General features: G+C 39.9%; 1 protein-coding gene across 1 annotated transcript in view; it reads right to left on the bottom strand.

The window, feature by feature from the left end:
• Positions 1-23,661, bottom strand: part of hcn4 (hyperpolarization activated cyclic nucleotide-gated potassium channel 4) — an 85,440-nt gene that overhangs the window by 34,602 nt on the left and 27,177 nt on the right. Inside the window, exons 3-4 of the mRNA XM_035950316.2 lie at positions 13,169-13,330; positions 8,388-8,606 (exon numbers count right to left, since the gene is read on the bottom strand). Coding sequence (XP_035806209.1) covers positions 8,388-8,606; positions 13,169-13,330 — 381 coding nt within the window. The remainder of the gene's footprint in view (positions 1-8,387; positions 8,607-13,168; positions 13,331-23,661) is intronic.

The following is a 23,661-nucleotide window of genomic DNA, read 5'->3' as shown; positions in this document are numbered from 1 at the left end:
AGTGTCTCTTATTCATACAGTCTAAGGTAGCTGAGTTTAGCCACACAGTTTCACAGCTGCTACTGACTTTTCAGGTGGATTTTTATTAAAAATGCTTAAAGGGTTAAGAGGATATAATTGATTGACGGTCTATATTTCATCCAACTCAACTCTTGACACACATCATCCTGAGATGACATACCTAATGAAATGCTGTACATCTGGATAAATTACAGCCATGACATGAATCTTTGCAAACACTGAAGGGAGCATACAATTTCTGTGACATTAAATATATAGTACACTGACGTTGGTTGTACTTTTGATTTTGGTTTTGGTTGTATACTCAAAGAGCGTTTGAGTACCTCTGAGGCATGTCAGCAGTCCTTGACTCAGCAGTAAAAGTTGTGTGGCAGACATGGAGGAAAAGGGAATGTAACAGGGTTTAGATTAATGCCATCAGTCAGGTCCCGCCTAATGAGAACAGCTCTTACTGTAAGGCAGAATCAGACTTAAGCTCCTCAACTTGTTGACAGCTGTGTCCTTGGGTTGATTGTACGGGGAAATTGTGACAACCTCTACAGGGCACAACAAACTTACTGCTTTTGTTGGATGAAATCTACATCTTCTTTATATGAGGGGCGTTTAAGGTCTTCAAAACCAATCGAAACAGAGAAAACCGGGAAAACATTTTTCCAAAATTACGAAAACACTAAAACTATATGTTTTACGTCTCCCTTGGCAGCATCAATCTTCTCTTTTTTCCTCGTAAAGAACAGGACAATTCCATCAAATACAAACATAGTCTCCTATTGATGACTGTTTACTGTATTTCCAAAGGTGTTGTTTGAGGGATTAAGGAGGGGGACTAAAGATCCTCAGGAGCCTCTTCACCCACAAATAATCAGCTTTGGGCCTCTTATTAACAATTCCCCAAAGAGCCATGTTTAATTGCCAAGAGTTAATTAGAGATTTAAAGGGGAGGGACTGCAGCACCATTTGCGTCTAAAGCCATTTGGGACTAGCATGCCACAACATGCTTTCTCCAGGGCATCCTTGATTTGACCACCAACTGCCAACAACAAACAGAACACCACACAGATATCCTACGCTGAAAAATAAAAAAAAAAAAGAGAAAGAAAATACTGAGAAAAGAAATGCTCACAAGGATCAGAAAATCAGACAGCTTCTGTACAGTACATAAGACAATAAGGATCACAAGTCACCTACAAATGATGAGATTATCTCTTTTGTTTGGTGCCCCCATCTCCATCTCTGTGTACTGTATAAATTACCACAGCAGAGAGCCATAGTGACAGATAAGCAGCGGCTTACAGAGAGCTGGAGTGGCAGGCATACCCCGTATGCACAGTCACATGTGCAGCCATCTTGTGGCCCCAATCTGGAGAGATGTAATTCTCTTTGTGTGATAATGGTTCTCAACATGCCCGAGACAAGAAGGAAGAATTCACAGGGGAATCCGGCAGTTGCTTAACCCATTCTGGCTCGCAGTGGTTCACAGTGCGGTTAAACAGAGCTATTCAATGTGTAAAATATTAATATGATTCTGTGTGAATAACATTCTAATCCTGTAGAGACAGGTATGTATCCAAAATAAAGGCTGGTACACAAAATGACAAATGCAGAAGAAATATGAAGTTTAAAAAATTATAAAGAAAAGCAAGTCATTGTTATACCAAACAGTTCATGCAGCATTTAGTATTCAAATAAAATTCATCAAAACCTTTTGTTTTCACTTTTACTGCTAGATATTTGATGCTGAAACTATTAGAAGAATATGCAGAAAAAATAAACTGCTTCAGTTGGTTGTGTTTTGCTGCTTTATTATGTTCACTGCAAATTGAATATATTTTGATTTTGGACTATTATTTTGACAAAATAAGACCCTGGGATCGAGGTAAATTTTTTATCATCACTAGTTTACTATTTTAAATTATTGATCTTTTAATTTGACAAACAGCTGACCTTAGTAAGAATAAAAAGGGATTCATAGCAGGGCACAAATTGGTACATTTGAAATAATGTCAAGTAGTAGGCAGCATAGAGATGAAATAAAGACATAGTATGAATCACTATTTAAAACAAAACTGATCTGATTTTAAATCCAGCGGTTACAGCACTCAGTAACGAGCACTCTGGGAGTAGCTGAGTAGAAGATGTAGCACTGAGGCAAAGCTTGCACCAACTCCAGCCCCAGTCAGTGTCGTTTTCATTCAGCTCTGATGTGGACCCCACTTAGTCCGTGAAGTCACATGCATCTGCAACAAACTGACTTGCAAACAGGTGGAGAATGTAAATGCTATATTGTTATTGCACTCTGTTTACACACGGCAAACAACCGCTGACAGGAATATATTCTTAGCCGAGTGAGAATGAATCTAATAAAGCTATTTTTCATCTCAGTAGGGGCCACACTTCAACCTCTCTAGTATTTAGTGTGATTGCTAGGCTCTCTACTTTGTGTAACAGTTAACATGCTGCCTGATTCCTAAGAGCTCATTTAAGTCTGCTTGCTAGCTTCTGACAGCCCAGGCATTTATCACATGGTGCCACATTGTAATAGAATTCTATTCAGAAAAGATTATACCAGCGCTTTCTGATGATAATTTTCACCATCTTTGAAAGCAGAGCTTTTTTCCCCCTCCTTTTCCTCTTTCCCATCTGTACACTTCTGAGAGTCCTTCGTAGGCTGGTTTTCGTCATCATAGCCCCTCAGAGGGTTTTTCTATGATTTGTTTCCCATCTAAACATAAAAGTTACCTGGATATTACCTCTGCATGCCAAACAGACAGATGGCTTCTCATCTTGACATTATAGCCATGTATAGAAGAGCTACTCAGTTTATTTAGAGTGAATGAAAGCAGGACCTGTATTCAAAACCACTAGGAAGCAGTTAAATGTGGCATTGGAGCTGCTTGGCGCAACACTGATCCACTACTGCTCTTCTTTTATTAATTAAACAGTGGTCAGTATCTACCCTCCATCCTACAGTGACAGTAGTGGGAGTTAGTTTGTGTTGTCATCCACCGGTTGTTTGCTGGTTGGCTCAGGACCAACGTCATAATCTGCACAGCCCCAATACAGATACGTCTAGTTACTGTAGCATGTGTCCAGCCCCACGCATGCTAGTACAACCCTGCAATAATAATAATGGCCAAAACTGCATGTTATGGTTTATGGGTCTGTATAGCATCTACATTGCAGATGTCAGAAGTACAGTAAGTCACAATTCTTGCTACTTCACAGACGGTTAGCGTATGCAAATCATGCAGGGTTTTTTTTCACTTCATCTGGAGTATCAGCACATTTGGCTTCCAAACACAAAAACCTGAAACTGCAAACTACAGACATCCATTTCAGCCAAAGGAAGAAAACTGGAAGAATTTCTAACATTAACTAATGAGTCAAAATGTCCAATTCTTAATATCTCACAGCCTACAATCTAAAAAAAAAAACAGTTATGCATGTGTTGTGAGGATGGCAAATTAAGTATTAAAAGACTGTGATGTTGTTAGAAACCCTCAAATGCTGTGGAACCAAGATGAAACACTGCATTTGTGGCACAGTTGTGGGGAAGCACATTTCCAAGAGTTGAAATACAAAGTTGTTTAAAAGCCAGCATCAAACATCTTTGAGACAGATATCTGATGAAATAATAAAGAATTTTTGCACGAGAAATTGCAGTCTGTGATCCAAATGCTGAAAAAAACCCCAAATCTGTCAGTTTAGCTGTCAAAAATCTAAACATAGGACCGCAAACAGATTGCAAGATTTTTAAATACAAGCCCTTCAAATAATCTGGTTTATTAATGTTGACAGACACTATATAATATTTGTTGTATAATTTTTGTAAAAACTGAACAAAACAGGAATTCATTTGAATTTGATTGGTTCAGTCATGTGTATATATGATATTATACTGTAATGTATATTCATGTGGTCAGAAATTTTAAATTGGGTTCTTATAGAGGGTATATTACATGCTTTTCAAAAAAAAAAACCTAAATGCCAATTAAAAAGCAAGTCAAACGTAGCACATTTGAATAATATTTTCAAGGCTTTAAAAGGATTCCCATGGAATTTGTGTCATTTTTTAATTGACACGTGAAAAACCCAAACATCCACTTTATAGTCTTGTTTCATATGATGTGTTACAAAAATACATTACATTTAAATTAAAGCTTCATAGTGTCCTTGTACTTTGAATACCCACAAAGAGACTGAGCTTGTTAGTTCAATAACACTCATAAAAGTGACCTGCGAGGAGGGAACAGATCAATGCGAACACATACACCGATCAGCCACATCATTAACACAACCCGCCTAATGTTGTGCAGATCCACGTTGTGTTACCAAAACAGCTCGGGCCCATCGAGGCCTGGACTCCACGGACCTCTGAAGGTTTCCTGTAGTATCAAACACCAAGACATTAGTAGCTGATCCTTTAAGTTCTGGAAATTACCAGGTGGGACTTCCACAGATCGCACTTGTTTTCCAGATAATCCCACAGATGCTCAATCGGATTGAGATCTGGGGAATTTGGAGGCCTTCAGCTGTTTGCCATGCTACTGAAACCAGGTGCTTTTGGCAGTGGACATGGCTCAGGATGGACACGCTGACCAGTCCTATGTGCAGCAAGAACACACAGTGCAATCGCAGCTTTACAGATATGTAAAGCCAGAAAGTATCTAAAATTAAAAATAATAAAATGATTTATTTCTCAAGATAAAATGTGTCTGATATTGTTGCTGTTCAATCAATTTGTAATCATCAAAAATGTTATGTTTACGTGTACTACCAACCTCACGCTGCATACTATCATTCTGCTTTAGGGGAAAAAATATCTGGCTTGTTCGTATTTCTTTAAATAAATCATAGTTATCTTGTGCTAAGCAATGGTTGCTGCTTCAGTTTCCCCAAAATAGTGATGAGTGGCATTGCTTTGGTGGAAGATTTGCATGCATTGAATGGAGCACTTTAAATAAAATGAATACTCCACTGAAAAAAAACTAGCAGGGCTGCTTTATTGGACGATCCTAATTTTCAGTGTGGTAGGTTGCTGCCTGTAGGTACTTGTTTCCTGTGGCAAAGGAAACAGTAACACAAAGATTGTGGAAGGAGAGGACAAAGTCACCTAAGATGAGCAGCCAATGGCAGGCTCATACCTGCATCCTACATCTGGTGAGTCACACTACAAAAAAAACAAATGACTCGCTAAATCTAACAAAATGGTGCGTATGATAACTTCGTGTGCAATAGTGGGTTCACTGCTGGTTGCAGTGGTTGTGGCTCAGTTAGCAGATTTCTCTGCAATCTGAGTCCCTGCAGACAGGAACAGCTGTCCCTGTCATGGCAGTCCAGCAGCCATCTGAAAACAGCCACCTGCCTTCTCAAAACTCCAGGGATTGACCAATGGATTGTTCACTTCTTGAGCATGTGGATTATGGTATTAGTCTAACATGGAAAAGCAGAGGGAAATCTCCAGGAAGAAAATCCCATTGTCACACGACTGATGGATGGGCCAATGGGAAAAGAAAGGTTTATGTCTTTGAAGGAACAAACCCTGATAAGCAGAGAGGAAGGGTATAGTACAGTGTAGTAGAAATTGCTGCTATCTGACTCCCACAGCCAGATGAGCACACAGTGAAAGTGTACACTGAGTGTGTCTTATCACTGAGCCTCCGTAAAGATAAATGAGAGAATCTGCACTCTTAAAAATTAATTGCAGTCTGCAGTAATAACCTTTCTGCAGGCAGGCACTGTGGGAAGCAGTGGGAACACAGGGGAGCCTTTTCAGCTGTCTGGGGATCCTCAAGGCGCCTTAGGGGGTGATCCCACAAATGGCAGCCAATGGCTTCGATAGTACATGCTGACTGGTGCTGAGACAGGCCAGCTGTTCAGTCTACTTGGCAGCAAGGCATCTCTAAAGCAGAGCAGCAGACATGTGGAGAGTGCAGACCCGGGAGCTGGTTTGCTCCCCTTTGCCTAAACAGCTACTCAGATCAGGAGTATTAGTCCTAAACTTACTCACATTTGTTACTTTTTAGATTTTTCACTTTTTTAGTTGTTGAGAGTTTGCTGAAAACTAGTTTCTTTGTTACTCACCCCTAGATTTGTGAGGTGTTAATTTATCCTGTGCATTTTCTCTCCTTTTGAAGATGTAGCACCACAGACGCATTACGTCAGCTAATCTGTTCCTCTGCCTGTCTGCTGGGTTCTTTTTCTCTGCCCTCCTTCCCTCCCACTCTCCCTCTTTCATTTAGGTGTGATCTCTCGAGCCTCTGGCTCCATTCCCTGGAGGTCATCCTCTCCTGTCTCCTCCTCTCTACAGAAGGTGGGCAATGTGGCAGCCTAGCAGCTCAGCTCATTATCACCCACGCTGGGTCCACAGAGGGCATGGCAGTGTGGAACACGTCTTGGCCTTCACAGCTAGACGTCAAGGCTTTCCTTTCCCTGAACTGGGGAGACTGGGGTTCCTGTCAGTACAAATATGGTTCCATTGTAAAACAATCCATTAAAAAATACTGGTGTGGAGGAGCTGAGTCCTAATATTGAATCATCACATTTTCTGTGATTGTTGCTGTCAAAGAATACCTTACATCTCTCAGTTTAGTTTATTTCATCTCTTTTGGATGAACTTCTGTAGTGAGATAAACCATTCATAAAGCGATTAGGTTGACTGAAATTTTTCACAAATCTAAAACAAGACTGCTTTCTTTGCTCCTAAATAAATCAAGTGAATGTGTTAAATTTCGTCAACGTAGAGCATTGGTAAGGGATGTTTAACAATCTAGACTTACGGCACTGCAAGTCTCGGGGTTCAATAATGTTTGGATCATGTTTCAGGAATTTTTCAAGCAGATGTTTTCAAGTTATGGGACACACAGAAGAGTTGAAAGGGAGAAGCATCATGTAAAGCAAAGATACTATACTGTAAGAGCTAAAAGGCAATAAAGATGAATAACTCTGAACAATTCATTCTTCTTTCATTCTGAGTCATAACTCAATCAAATATGAAAAGATGTGATGATTGTTGTTGGGTTCAGTGTGGCTTTTTACACTTTCCAAGAATGTCATTATCTCCATCAAATTTATTATGAATAAGAATGACATGAAAAAAGAAGACATTGTTATTAACTCCAAAACTTGCTAGAGAACCACCCCATTTTAAAGTTTTCTTCAGTTTGATACTGATGCATATTCAAGGGTACTTAACAAGTTGAATCCACTAATACCTAATTTGGCATAGATTCCATGGTGCCAAACGTCAACATAAAGACTAGAAATACCATCTCAGAGTTGTATGCCTTCACCATCCAATCAGGTTACAGTTTCCATCCATATTTTTCCAGACTCATTTAATATATATAGTAACACTTTGATGGAATGAAATAAAATTAGCTTTATATTGATATGTATGACTCCAGTGAATAACTTCTAGTGAAGAACGTGCAGATTGATTTTTTTCAGAAATTCAGAAATATGGATGCTTCACACACTAGTTCAAGCCAGCAGCACAAAATATTTATACAGTCACGACAGTTTAAAGGAAGGCATCTGAGATCACCGAATCAAATTTGAAATATGGTCACAATCTAACCTTCTGTTCTTCAGTTCTGGCTTTGAATAATGGCAAGAAAAAGTGTTTTAGCAGAAAAATAAAGTGAAGTTGACCTTTGACATTTTTGGACATAAACTTTCATTACTTTTATTAGACATCTGTATGAAGTGTTGTCATAACTGGACTATGAATTCTAGAGTTATGGCCAAAAATGTGACATCAAATTCTACTCAGTTCATCCTTGAGTCCACATGAACATTGGTGCAAAATTGTAAAGAAATTTCTTTAGGGCGTTGCTGAGTTCACAAGAGTGTGTTCACAAGAAAGGGACGGACGGACAACTTGAAAATTTTATTCCTCCGGCCACATGTGTTCCTGGCACGGCAAGGCATAAAAATGTTTCACATCTCCCAATGCATTATGGGAATTGTAATTCCAAAACTTGATTGTCTCCTAAATTGATGAAAGGCAATGAATAGTAATAGGAATGATGCTAGATTTGACAGGGGGTGTTGGAATTGTCTCAATTGTCACTGAAGGAATGCCCACAGTGTCAGACCTTTAAACCACTGACTTAGACTGATGGTTTTCGGGTTTTGAAGGAGTTATCCTGGAACTGCCATAACAACAAGTCCGTGAGACACCAATGAAATTCACTTCCGATGTGTCCTGCTGTATTAACCGTCAAAACAAAAACTAAATAAACAAACAACAATAAATACAAGCATTAAGCTAAGGACAAGCCAGCATCCTACCCTCACCACTGTTTACTTTTCAAAATGAATCAAAACAGCACAGCCAACAGTTAGGCGTCATCTTGACTCACCTTCTCCTGGTACTGCCGTCGAGATGAGTCCAGAGATTGGATTAGCGCAGTGGCATGGCCCACGAACATGGCGTAGCAGGTAGCGCCCACGATCATGCTAAGGATGGTCAGCCACACGTCTGTCATGCCCACCGGGGGGTACATGCCATACCCAATACACAACATGTGGCTCATAGCTTTGAAAAGCGCGTAGGAGTACTGCTGTCCCCATGTGTCATTCTGGATGGAACAGAAGAGACGGGGTGAATTAGGGTGAGCACACTGGAACACATTCTGGCTTGCTCACTCTCGCTCTCATAAATAAGGGTGTCGATGGCACATTAAAGGTCAATGAGCACCCTGACAGCTCACACACGCACGCACGCACGCACGCACGCACGCACGCACGCACACACACACACACACATCAAATTACTTAAAACAAATCCAATGGCAGATGTCCATTTTAAACTGTCTTCACTCACTACAGAGCAGCTGGCAGGGTAAAACATCTTTTCAATATGCAAACAGTTGGAGCAAGCACACATTTGGGCAGAAGCCTAAAACAGAGCCCTGAGAATGGGCGGAAAGAGCGTGAGACACTGGAGGCTTGCATGACAGAAAGTAGGTCATCTATTTAGAAAAATGTGATTTCTCTGTGAGTTTTCTCATTTGTAGATAAATTGCCCCTTTTCCTTTAGATCCCGGTGGTGGTTCATGGCAAATCAATATCAACTCTCTCCTGGGGGTGACATGTCCAAATTGCTTTCAAACTCATTTCCACAGCGGAAAAGCCAAGACAGATAGCAATTTTATTAGTGCCCTCCTGAAAAGGTAAGAAGCGATGACCCAGCAAGATAATGAGACAGCTACTGTAAAAAGAACACCAAAATGTCTTCTAATGATCCTAATCAGAGTCTAATCAACTGTGACGGAGTCTATCAACACTAACAACTTCTTTGTCTACCAGGTAATGTGAGGAAAACATGAGGAGCTTTCCATCAGTGAGGTGCGTGCCCCTGAGGCTTGAATTAATTCCGAAAGATATATTTGTTATTCTGTCACATTGAGAACCATTCTTCTACGTAATGCAATTAATTAGACAGTGTTTACTGTGTGAAACAAAACAAACTCCATTTTGAAGTTAATGAGAGGCTACATCCCTCACACGGGAATTTAAAGTAAGTACATTATGAATGTTCTTCGTATCTCAGGGCCTCTTTGCACCCCTAGATGCAAAGAGCTGTTTTTGGGTGCTGCAGTCTGAGGAAACAGCCAGCGGAAGTTATGGGAACACAACTCTGAGCTGTAACAACATGTGAAGTAGAAAATGCCTAAATATAATCTAGTCAGAACTGCATGAGATCATTGTGTGACAAGGCGTTTGGCATGTGAGACAATATTCCAGAGTCACTGAGACGCAGGTATTATAACATTTTAGAAATGGAAGAAGAATTTTAGATTAGGTTTGGGTAAAAGGACCGTTTTACATGAAGTGTGTCAGAGCGGCAACATATTTCCTTTGAAAATGCTAAAATACCAGAGAAACTGGATTCTAGTGTAGAAAATACAGGATGGCAAATGTCTCATAATCTCTGCAGGACTATTTCAAGCTGTCTCGCTTTGTTCTGGCTTTATGTATCATGCAGTATTATTTCTGAATCTGCAATGTGCATAAGTTACAAATATGTTTTTCAGAATAAAACAAAGAGATTAGTACAGCAGTCATATCATTGTTTTCACTGCTGCAAAGTAAGACATCAAATCCAATCTTAATCCGTGCATACTTCACTGTACCTTAATCATGAGCCACAGTTTACATTATGTTGCCTGACAGCTCAGTCTTACGTAACTTAAGATAATCCCCTTGCAAGTTGGCTTAATGCATATAAAACCCGAGGTAAAATGCATGTTTTATGGCAGCAATGGGAATAAAAACAACACAGGATGAGAACAACACATTCAAAATAAAAGTCTGAGTATACAGTGTACAATAAGAATACACCCATATGCAATAACACTTAAATGTAACAAGATTTAAAATTGTTTCACCTCTGAGTAACTGTATTATTTGTGCGTTGACAAGCAAGCGCAATCTGTCATATGAACAATCAAAACAAGCTGTAGAAACTAAACTCAAAGTGACAAAAAAAGAAAAAAAATGCACACAAGTTAGAAAACCTGTGGTAAATGAAACTAAATTGAGAGCACCTGTGATTTATAATTATCCTAATAGCAGAATCATGGCTATAAAATGCTCTGTGAACATCAGAAGTTTTTCAGTTTTGTAACTAACATCAAAGACCAACTAAAAATCAGTCAAAGTACAGCTGCTGCAGCAATCAGAAGGAATAAAATGAACCATAGTATCGCTAATTAGAGCTGCAGTGGTTGTCACGGAGAGTGTGTGCCTTGCACTATTTAGCTCTGAGAAATGGATGGGCAAGTGCTTCAGACTTGGCACGGGGGTTATCAATGGAAACCAGAGATTCTGTGACAGCTCAGACAGTGTGAAGGACGTTAACATATACAGACAGCATCCAAAAAAACCCCACGAAAATAAGCCTGATAAATACTGAGAGCACATTCTTCTGTCAGATGAGAAAAAGATAAATTTGTTTAGCTTGGACTAGGTCCAACATGTTTGGTATGAACCTGGTCAGGACTACTACAGTGAATGCATCGTCCTAACAGTGAAGCGCGGAGGTGGGAGTGTGATATGGGGCTGCGTGAGAGCAAAAGGTGTTGGGGAGATTACATTTATAGATGGCACAATGACTGTCTGTAGATACACGAAAACATTGGCTGACAAGATGACTCCTCCAGAGGTTTGGCAGAAAAGAAATATACGAGTATGATAACGATCCAGATCACGCTGCCAAAAGCACACAAGAATTTCCAAAGAAGAAATAAAGTGTAGACGACAGCTTGGCCAAGTATGTCGCCTGACTTGAATCCAATAGAACACCTTAGGGGTATTTTAAGAAGAAAGATAAAGCAAAAAAACCCCAACCTTCTAGCAAAGCTAGCAAAGAGCAGCTGAAAAAAATGTCTCTGAACACTGGCAGAACATCTCTCCAGAAAATTTGCACCACACTGGTATCCTCAATGCAAAGGAGGATTGGGTCTGTTAAAAAAAAAAAAAAAAAAAGTGAACATACAAAGCACTAATAAACAGATTTGATTCACAATAATAAAAGGTTAACTGACCTTTGTTGCAGTTCCTACTGTGGGGGTTATAATTTTAGTTTTGTAAATCTAAAATGGTTGTTTTTTTTATTTAACAAAAAATAGCAAATACTCTACTGTTAAACTTAGAAATAATGCAAACACTCTGTAATGTAATCCATATTGCACAGGGGTGTGGTCATTTCTGCTGCTATGTCTTCAGAGAGGCTATTTAGTAAATGCTGGTTTGACACCAAGTACTGAGATCGTTTCTGAACAGGACTTCCTCACCTGAGCGTGCATCTCTGTGTAAAGACAGGTGTGGAAAACAAGCTAAAATTAGCAAATGTGTAAAAAATCACAAGGGACAGGGGTTTGCAACATCTGTCGTTGCTTCTGCTTAAATATAAGAGAGGCAGATTCAGTGAAACAAGTGAGCATGTCAGAGAGGCAGTGAGGCATGATGAACCAAATACATCAAACCTTGAGCGATGTAACTTCTCACGTGATATCTGTTCTGGCACAGAGAGCTGAACTTAGAGCTAAATAAAAGTTGGTATACATATATAACAAAGTGGGCTTCCTTCAATGTGTTGTTCTGTTGTCAGTGGTTAATTATTTGTTAATTCTGGGGACCTAATCTGTCACCTTTCTGTTAAGTAACTTCAGTATTCCCTCGCTCGACTGACTTGAAACATTGATTAACTTGAAGAGGTGATTTTATTCTGTACATAGCATTACATTCTAAAGAAAATAATGTGCATTATTTGCGACAGAGAATAATAACTGTGATTATCATAGTGATTATCACACTGCAGCAAACAGCTGAAAGCAATGCACTAATAGAGGAAACCGTGTTTGGTTGAACTGTCCCTAATGAACCTATTCAATCTGGCTAAGTTTTATTCCATTAAACAAAAGCCTCAAGTTTGCCCTACTGACTTTTGCATTGACAAGCCATCAGTTAGGGAACCACTCTGCTCAACAGCATTGTTTAAGGGTTAAATACATGTTGATTTATTGGTATGTTACACGAAAGACATGAGCTTTCATTGATGTCAGATCAATTCCGACCATAAAACCTGACAATAACCCTGATTCCTTTGGAGCTGCACTACTTTATAACATGCAGAGTTGACACGAGGCCATCGGCTGCGGGTTGAATCACACATCAGGTGTGACGCAGTCCGCTTCCATAAGCTAACAAAAGATAACTCTGTAATGAGTCAGGCTTTAACAGAGGCTATACTCTGGCAGCTGTTTTAACAATACAACAAAATTAAAGCACAGCAGGAGCGCTCACTGGAAACTGTCAATATTCAACCAATATTGGATAAAAGCTGTTTGTCCTTCTCGGAAAAATCCATGTTCCATACACAGCCTCCTTTCACAATGAGGACAGATGTCAAGAATACTAAATAAATGAAAATAATTAGCAGATTAAATAAATGTGGACAAATGTAGCAGATAAACATATCTGAATTAGGGTTTAAAATGACAGGTATGCAAGGCAATCTTTCCCAGGAAGCTAAAGGGTTTTTGTACAGTAATTACTGAGGGTTGATGGATGAGATAGGGCAGAGCATAATCTGATTCAAAAGGGCATGAGGACTCTGTTCAGGAGAAGCACGTACCACCATCTTATTTTTGGACACCCAGCAGTCAGCAGGGAAGTCCTGCAGCATGGGCACCAGGAACTGCAGGCAGCCATCCCAGTGACACAGCAGCAACATCATGCCGATCAGGTTGACTATCCTCACCATGGCACTGGCCAGGTCATAGGTCATGTGGAAGATCTGAGGGGTGACAGAGGAAGAAAGCAGGAAATTGGTTAGGGTATGATGACTCAACAGGCTGATGGTCAAATCCCTGAAATCTCTCTAGACTGCAAAGTGTACACAAACACACACACGCACGCACGCACACACACACATCCTCAAGGGGGATATTCCTCCTCCACAAACAGTTCAGTGACTTTTGGGTCTATTCTCTGCTCATGTCATGCACAGGGTTAGTGGAAGTGGAATTAGACAACAATGTACTTAGCCTGTAGGAGCGGTTGCTTTTTATAAGGCACACAGCTGAGCTGGTGGATGCCAATGTTGCTGCTGCTGAGAGCAGTCTACTGGGGATGGTCAGCAGAGTGGGACCAGACCTTTACTTCTTATGCTGCTGAATCACTGACATCATCAGCCACTCAGCTAAACACAATAATGGTACAAGGGTAGAGGTGGCGGTGCTCTTGGGGTGAGAGCATTCACAGACCGGGTTTGTTAATCCTAATGATAAATATGCTCATAAGGCGCTCCAGGACTGCTGGGCTGGTGTAGGTTTTAATGGCCTCAACCATTCAAAGCCTCTTAATCCCATTGAAGACGACGGTGCGCACTGCTAACTGCTCCACTCCTTATTAAAATCCACTCAGTGCCTTTAAAGGGCTTGTGATGGAGAGGGGATATTCCATCTTCACTTTGTTGTTCAGCAGTAGGTGATGATGAAGACGGAAGATGAGGAAAATTTAATCTTAGTCCTTGTTCCCAAAGCACTGGGCCTGTTTATTTTTCCAACTGAATGCATGTGAGTGTGCATCTGTGCGGGCTTGAGTAGGGACGAGGCTGGCAGGGACTGGTGTCGTGTTTGTCAGTGTGGGTGCTGCTGTACCATCAAATCACATCAATTTAGTTCTGTCAACAAGCTAGCATGAAGCCAGAGGTATTCCCAGGAAAATGTGCCTCTCAGAGTGGATAAAGACATCTTCAGTCATACACTCTCCATCTCTCTCTCAGACACACACTGAAACTCAGCGTGTCCCTCTCCAGCTTTGTCCCTTTTCTTTTTGGACTCTTGTTCAAAATGTTTAGCCTTAGGCGCTTAAACATCACCTAAGCTGAATCATTCACCCAGCTGCACCTTTTCTGGCTTAACCTACCAAACCCCTCATTTTCTACACTTTCTCTTCACAGCTGCATGCCAAATGTGAGCTAATTTTTGTTTATTTAGGAGCCATCCTTTCTTTAAGTACTGTGATAAATAAGTTATGTTACCTAATATGCAGTGTTGTCTGATGGTAAAATTTCCCACTGTAGCTGTAATGGCGTTCTATAACATTAAAGTGTTAAATTCACTTTGTGGCGAATGAATAAATCATGAGATACCCCTTCCCATCTTCTGCATTGAATCTGATACATTTTTCATCTCTGAAATCATCGTTCCAGACAGGAAAGTGAAGCTTTATGAAACAGAAGGAGCTATGAAAACTTGCTAAGTAATGTGCAAATTCAGATACAGCTATTCTTAGTACATGACAGATGGACAGAGATATACAGCATTACAAGTGGACAGCATACTGTTTATATTTTAAACAGTTATGTCTGACATGCCATTCTAAAATTACATTTACCCTCAGTCTAACTGCAAGGGGAAGTATTTTGTCGTCAAAGACTGCATGCTAGCCTATAGTAGCAGACATTCAGCGCAGGGACATATGGGATGTCAAACGTATTAAAGACCCCTTCCGATCAAAATTAAATTTGATCAAACAATTGTTTTTTTTTTGTACAAAACAAATCATGAGTGAAGTAATACATGACGACTTGTAAGAATTCAATCCTGTTACCTCCTAGTGTGAGGAAGTGAAACAGAAAAAGAGTTGTGTTCTGTTTTTGGTGGCAAATTTGCAAAAAGACTAAATGTAAACCTTTACCTACCATTAGTAACACATTATTACCTGCTTGATAACATAGTTAAACTGTTTTTATTGGTTACTGTTACATTACCATTTTGACACTACACTTGTAGGTGATCAACTGGCACATTAACACATAGGCTTGCCAGGGCATACAGCTAACCAGGAGTTCGGAGGCATGAGATGAAATTTTTATACCCCTTGTTGGTCGAAGGCCCGACTACAACAGACTTGTCATCATCACACAAAGTGAAACTATGATGGAAAAAAGGTACTTCTGTGAGTGCATAAGCTATTTGTAAGCTCATGATGCTGGCGAAGCATCCAAGAGTCTAAAGTTGGTGTAGAGTCTCAATTTCAAGCAACTGGGCTTCTCTTTCAGGTTCTTGAAGACATTTCACCTTCATCCCAGAGGCCTCTTCAGTTCTAAAATGTTAGAACCAACCTGGGGTGTCAATGAGGCTTGAGGTAATTTATAATTTTTTTTTTTTTTTTAACTTTTTTGTCTTGAGTTGGATGAAAGGTAAAATGTCTTCCAGAATCTAAAGTAGTAGCCTACAAGCAGACTGCACATTAAAGTCCAGCCAAGTATTTTAAAGAACACATTTTGTGTGCTACCTTTGTTCCTGCAGTCATGTACCACCAGGTGGCGCCTTGCAGTTTGGCCTTCCGCGACTGCAATGCTAACCATTAGCATGTCAATGGGTTTTGCCATAGGAATTAGCATCGAGCTAGCAGACTTCGTTTATATGCGTATTTTCGTGGATGTCGTTACTTATTCTGTTTTTCTTGTATTTTCAGTTTTACAGTAATTCATGTGGAGATAACAAAGCGTGGCCTGAACCCACAAAGCGTTGTCTTTGTATGAAGATTGTTAACTACTTGCCAACTTGACAAGATGTTGGGGAATAATTACATTTAAAACCAAAGATACTACATGGGATTACAAACATGGTGTCCCTCAAAATAGCTTTGTTTTTTTTGTTTCAAGTCACACAATATATTAACCATCACTGTGGCATATCTGATAAACCTTACAGTAATGGTGGGAATATATGAAGAATGAATAATTCATAAGGTCTAATGATGCATAAGTACCAAGGTTGTGTGTCAGCAATAGGTGTGTTTTCAAATATTAGCTATTTAAAGACTGTGTGGGCTAGAATACACAAGAAGAATTCTCCTTTATTGTATTTAAATACATGTTTTCAATCTCTAGTCAAACTCATAAAATATGTAATCACTGGATCAGCTTATATGATGGAATACTGGCATGAGAATATGCCAGAGGCCAACAAATTTGTGATTTTCAGTCATATTTTTCTCCAGGTGGCATGCCTCTGGAACCCCTAGCTGCTTACTTTTCCGATGGGCTGGCATCTTCATATACTTGTGGAAAACCCTGAGTAAAGGCCCTTAAGCAATTGTTATTTAGTCTTGCCAAGGCTATTGCATCTTCATCTGTCGGCACTGTACACCGTGCCGCTCTCCAGGGTGCTGATCCTGCTGCTGGGAGCAGCTAGGAAGTTAGTGGGAGCACCTAAACGTCCATAACCTTGATTCCTTGAGTAATCTTAAGGTGCCCCTGAGGTGACACTGAACAATTTGCTCTTTTTCCATAGAATTGGCTTCTAGCTCAGGTATGTATAGCTGAATTACTCCAATATTACAGCTCGCCATTGTGTAGCATAGAGTGCTTTTTGCAGTATTTGAGCAGAGTCAAAGGTGAACAGGCAGCTTGAGCTGCAGGCAAGCAGTGGAAGGGTGGGTGGAAGTAGATGTAGGGACACATTTGCATATTCTTAGATCCACACATTCTAAAGAATTCATGTATGAAGGCATTACTTTCTTGGAAAAAAAATGGATGAAAACAGATCAGATTCCAGGTGTTAAATGCCTGTCAGAAGTGTTATTTTCAAAGATTTTTTTCAAACCATTAAAAAAAAAAAAAAAAAATTCAGCTGGTTCTCATGAAGAGCACCAATTAAAGGGACACTCCAATGATTACAGGCAACTATATCAATTTACTTCTAATGGGCAGTAAGTGTGTCTACAGGAGGAAGTCACATGGTAACTCGCAATGTCCTGCAGTTCTGAAGATTAAATTCTGGATAGTTTATTCACAAATACGAAAAAAGTATTACATCAATAGTTAGCAGTGTTATGGTGGCAGAATTTAAAAGGTGGTCAGTGCACGTATTCAAGAGTGAGTTTTGGTTCATCTGCAAAAAGAAAGTAAGTGCTTGGATTCATTTTATCTAATAGTGACTAGAAAGCTCATTTATAGCTTTAATTTATTGTGGCGATCTCAGACAAAGTCTGAGAAAGTAGCATCAAAGATACCATAGTAATGCTACCAAGGTTAACATTCATGAAGATTTTCATTTCATAAGCCATACAAACTGGAGATGTTTTGTTTTTGAGACGTGAAGGTTTACTGTGGAGAGTGCACCAGATGCGTGATACTAATTTGTTGGATTCTAAGAAATGTGGGATCCAATATTTGTGACATTTAAAGGGAAAAGTCAGGCTATCTTATCCTCAGTTGCATTGGTTTTGTCCATTATCTTGTGAGTCCCCCTATCTCCCGGAGGTATGATGCTAAATGGCTTAACATCTACATGTAAAAGCATCATTATTGCCTTGACTTGATTGAACAGGTGTTATCAGTAACATCTACTATAATTCATTTTGGGACCCTTTGTACCATGTAGGTTGTCCTTGAACCTCTCAATATACTGAATACTATCAAGCTCTCTATAGTGTCAGCATATTTCTGACGCCGGTTAAATCCCTTTCACTATCTTGTGGCACAGCCTGAGTGACTCATTACTGTTTAACAATAACTCCTGATACATACCTACTATAGATGTGCCCTCAAAAGACCTCTGGCACTTAACCACTGTGTGGAGAATAAAGCCTATGAGAACTGTGATGGCTAATGCCATGCAAATCTCCAGTTTGTAACCCAAACTGTACCGTCACTGCAGGAAGGTGATTCCCCTATCTCCCTTCACAGCTGTAATCAGTTCAAATACACCCATGCCAAGCGGGAACAGACTTTCCAGTTACAAAAATTTATTCCCAAGATTGGTTCCGTTAGAAGGTTGTTCGAGAATCATTATTCTCAAGCAAAGGAATTTGGTCTGTTTATCTCCTCTCGCTCTCTTTTTCCTTTTTGTTGGGTCTTATAGATTAAAATACAGCTACACGCAGCAGGGCAACTTTATTCTCCATATTTAAAAAAAAAAGGTACTGCTAGCATGTACATGTACAGTATTTAACACACAAGACAAAATGTGCATACACACACTGTTAGCATACACAGCATTGCACAACATGGCGCATTACATGGAGGATGATGGATTGCTGACCACTTTCTTTTAATTGATAGGAACACAGAGTGAGCCCGGCAGTATTAGCATCAGCATAAACAAGAGAGCTTTGATTGATTAGGGCACAGAGCAGTAACACAACAGTTTCTTACAGGGGCTTGTTCTTACTCTGATTAGGCCTCTCCATATGACACACCAAGCTGATTTCTGCTTGTTTTGTTTTTTTTTCCTTTCATTATTTTCCCCCATCTGTTTTCAATCAAAAAAATGGCAAATCACCTCTATGTTGCAGTTTAATAAAAAAGATAAATTAAAAGACAATTATAATTGTTTGCATTGTGAAATGGTGGCTTTAACTCTGAAAAATCAAGGCAAAAAAATAATAAAAAAATGACGAGAATAAAATGACTAATTACTACCAGAATCACTGATACTGAAATCTCTACTCTTTCTGTCTACCACTACGATCCAAGCATCTCAAATGCTGTTCCTGTAGACAAAGGTAAAACATGCACTTGTGCTTAAACCTGGAAAGAAAGCAAATTTTACCTCAAACTGACTTCTACAATACTACAACTAGGAGTATTTCTACACTACTACAACCAAATAAAAAGAATGACTCAAGACCAATATAAGCCAGTAAAACAACAAACGTCAAAAATGGGGTTACACACTCCAGTTACAAACTCATCTGTATCTTTGTGAACTAGCAGCGATGCCTGGACAAGCAGAGAGGGGATGACGGCAGCTGCCGAGTCATCTCAAACAGATGGAATGAGAAGAGTGTGATCCAGGTGACAGAATAGATGCTTACGTCCCACGGTACTGATGGCAGCTGCCCAGACACAGTCAATGTAGCACTATACTGAGGCATCTGGTGTTTGCTGCTCACACTGCTAATGATGATGAATGTTTGGCATCATAGTGTCTCGACACATAAGAGAAAGCAAAATTCTTAACTCATATTGTATATCTGATGTCATTTTGCAGACTGAACCTCAACACGTCTTGTTTGCCAAATAATTCCACCTGTAAGCAATTTGCTTTCAAGGTTTACTGCTTTGCACAGTGTGACATGCTTAAAAGTGAATTTGATTGAACTGGTTCTGTGTATTTCATGTTCAAACGCTACATTTCTACTGCAGCTGTTTCATCTGTTTTTTTTTTTTAACACAGTGGACACTTAATCACACTGTTTTGGTTGTAAGTTAATCCAAGCATCATCACAGGCAGGCCGCTTTTCCAATTAAATCCTTTATTATTGTCTAAAGCACTAATAAATTATTTGATTTGAGTGATTTTTGGCTTTGAGGATTCAGCAGCATACAGTGGAGCTCAGAATGTTGATGCCATTATTGTTTGTACTACAAAGATCTGGTATTAAATATGCACTTGAAAGCAAGAGCTGAATTTATTCATGAGCTTAAAACGCTTGTTAATTTTACAACTGCTGTGGATTTTTAGCAACATATTTGAAAACAACTATTATTTGAACTATTTGAAAAAAATTAATACATTTTATAAATAGACATGTACAAAGCATATTCCAAACGAACATACTGGCTAGTTTAATGTAATCTGTCTTGTCTCTGTAAATTGTGCACAAGTATTAGATGGGTTTTTTTTCGGTATATTTACCGTGTTAATTGCAATATGCTGCATCTCCCTGTGTTTGAGTGAGACATGATTTCCCTGTGATGAGTAATGAAGTTTATCAACCAAATCAACCCATGCATGCCTTGGTGTTATTTATAATCATCCAGCATGATGGCAGATTCGTGGAGCAGGCTGTGTGCAGGGGTTAGATTTCTCACTGTAAATGCCTCGACCAAAATGTCATGCTCATGCATGCTGTCATGGTGGACGAAGCACATGTCGAGAATGAGAAGTAGACCTGGGAGTGGACCACAGGGAACACCCTTCCATCATCTGTCTAAACAGGCCTGGAGGGCTCGGATCACAAAAAACACTCTGACTCTGCTCCCAACCAAGATGTGCCACTGGGTCTGCGCAGGATTACACATTTCGGTGTAACAGTTTTTTAAGCAAATCCACCGTGGGTATTCATATCACACAAAGCTCATTCAGAGTGTTGAGGACCTGTCACTGTTGCTGGCAAGCTTCATTGTGTACTCAATAATAGCCCATTAAATCCATTCTTCCTGCTTTTCTTATCTCTGAAAGACCAGTCCTTGGCTAAGGTAATGGGTCAGTGAGTGGGGAACTGATTAGTCGATTTACCTTATTTAAATATTTTTGTATAGATTTAGTGGGTGGAAATGAAAGGCGCTTCGCTCCTTCTCTCGACCCATGGGGCAGCCACACAGCTGACTTCTATCACAGCACCTGAAAATCGCTTTGTTTCTCTGTAACTGCAGCACAAAGCCACTTCGGTGAGCAGGGCCATAAATCTTAGCAATCCAAAGTGCCGATATTAATAGAGATAGACGTTCTGCCACCTTGTAATAAATATACACAGGTGATGTGGCACAGCTCCCTTTATACCTAAAGTCATCTTACTACACAGTGTATCAAAAACTGATCTTTTAAGCACCCTGCACTTCACTGAAGACCTCTGCTCTGATCTTCTTAAAATAATTTTCTTCTTTTCTTGTGTGTCTTTTCTTTGTCACAACTTGGTCTTCCCTTTGTATTTACGCCTATATAGGATGCATACGTACAGTTGTTTGTGTGTTAAAATACAACACTACAATTTATCCTTCATCCGATGAGTTTGGTAACCTTCACCACGGTCAGGACACGGTCTGAAGTCATACGTCGTTTTGCTGGAATGTCCACAACTAAGTCTTTTGTTTTGGTTTAATAAACCAACAATAAAGGTTTCAGCTCTCATCTCACAAACTCATCTCCATCCACGCTAAAAGCAATGGTTACTGGGTCGGCCAGTCGAGACGGTTATGTTGCAGGCATCAGGCACAATGAGAGGAAGCCCTCAGAGCTTAGTCATTAGTGCACTGCCTTGAATCTGATTTAACAGGATGACTAATCTCATCCAAGTCACTGGTTCGTCAACAGGAGACAACTCCAATGAGGAGAATATCCGGTTACAGTCTTATTTATATCCCAATGAAAAGTGACAAGAGGAAGCTGACAAGGAGGAGACAGGGGAGACGCATAACAGCAGTCTGCTCTGCACGTGTGTGTGATGGATATCTGCACACGACCATGTTAAACACCATTATGCATGACAGTGTTATCACTGGCATGTAGCCACTACCACCAAAACCACTGTGTTTGCAAACAACGTTCTGTCAATATGGCACTTGTAAAAACACCCTTATACCAAGAGTGTTTGGAGGGAAATGGAAGCAATCAGCACTAATTTATGACTGCTGTGATAAAATATAACATATAAGAAGAAGATTTCATGAGCTGGCGGGAGACCAGGCATTGCTTCGGTTACGCAAAACGATCCGGATGGTGTTAGTGGTGTTGAATTAGGAGTCTGTGAGGAGATGGGGATGATTATTGACTGATGATGATTGCAGCATCAGACCACATTTTACTTTCTGAAACATCCTAGAAGAGTTTTGTGGTTTGCATTTTAAGGTTTCTTTAGTTCATCAATACTTCTGAGCATGGTGGGAAGAGCAGATTGCAGAAGAATGTACATGTTACAGCCAGGAACATCCATCCATCCATCCATTATCTATACACCACTTAATCCTCACTAGGATAGTGGGGGATGAGGGGTTTGGGGGGTTGGGGGTGTGGGGGGGCTGGAGTCTATCCCAGCTGACTTAGGCCGAAGGCAGGGGACACCCTGGACAGGTCACCAGTCTATCGCAGGTCTACATATACAGACAAACAATCACACTCACATTCACATCTATGGTCAATTTTCATTTCATTCATTTCATTTATTCATTTATTTTTAAAATGGGACAATTTGTATTGATGTACATTTTCATGTAAATACGATAGATTGTAGCCATACGGCTAATTTCCGTCTCAAGTCCCATTGGCAGATCAAAATTAGAGAACATCATGAGACCATAACTGAACAAAAACATATATATATAAAAAAAACAAACAAACAAAAAAAAAACAATTCAGGGTTAGTAATTAACCTCAGCATGTTTATGGACTGAGGGAGGAAACCGGAGTACCCGGAGGAAACCCACGCATGCACAGGGAGAACATGCAAGCTCCATGAAGAAAGATCCCGAGAAGGCCAGGATGTGAACCAGAGATCTTTGAGCTGCAAGGCAAAAGTGCTAACCACCAAGCCACTGTGCAGCCCCAGCCAGAAACAACTATGTGGAACTGAGTTTTCTGATTATTAATCATCAATGTTACATCTATTTGTGTCTGGTTATTTGTGTATAAAAGGGCTTAGTGAAAAATAACCAAGCATAATATTTATTTCACACAGCAAGAATATCCTTGAAAAGGATAGAAGCGTGTCATTTCCCTGTAGATACGATAGTGAGGACATAAATTTACCCCTTAGCTTCGTCTGTGTCAATCTCAGAAAGACTCTCATATGGTCTTAAAATGATCATAAGACACTTAAATGAATTCCATTAGGTCTATTATTTTAATGTTCCCGTGCTGGCTTTATCCATCTATTACATGTCTTGTCTGTCCTGTAAGAGGGCTCCCTTCTCCGTTGCTCCTCTACAGGTTTACTCTATTTTTTTTCTATTAAACGTCTTTTAGAGGGGTAGTTTTTCCTTTTCCAAATCAATGGTCTAAGGATAGAAGATGTTGCACGCTTTACAGATTGTAAATAGGGATGTCCAATAATATCGGCCCACCGATATTATCGGCCCGATATTGGCATAAAAATGCATTATCGGTCAATATCGTGATCGTTTTTTTTTTTTTTTGCCTATCATGAAAACCGATAAAATAATGCCTGGATTTTGCCGGCATTTACCGGCGCGCAAATGATCACATCATCAAACTGCGTCGTGAAGCGTAGTGAAGCGTGTAAACAACTGTGTCGGATTTCCGGTGTGCTGCGCCGGCGTTTGGCTCAAAAAAAAAAAAAAGATAGGACTATATTGCCAGTCGACTTCGTCTACCAGTGGAATGAGTGGAATGCAGGTTTTGCTCTCAACCAAACTAATATCACTAGCCA

This window comes from Amphiprion ocellaris, chromosome 1, assembly GCF_022539595.1.
Source record: "Amphiprion ocellaris isolate individual 3 ecotype Okinawa chromosome 1, ASM2253959v1, whole genome shotgun sequence".
Lineage (NCBI taxonomy): Eukaryota > Metazoa > Chordata > Actinopteri > Pomacentridae > Amphiprion > Amphiprion ocellaris.
Note: the sequence above shows the minus strand (reverse complement) of the source record. Positions and strands in the feature narration are given on the sequence as shown.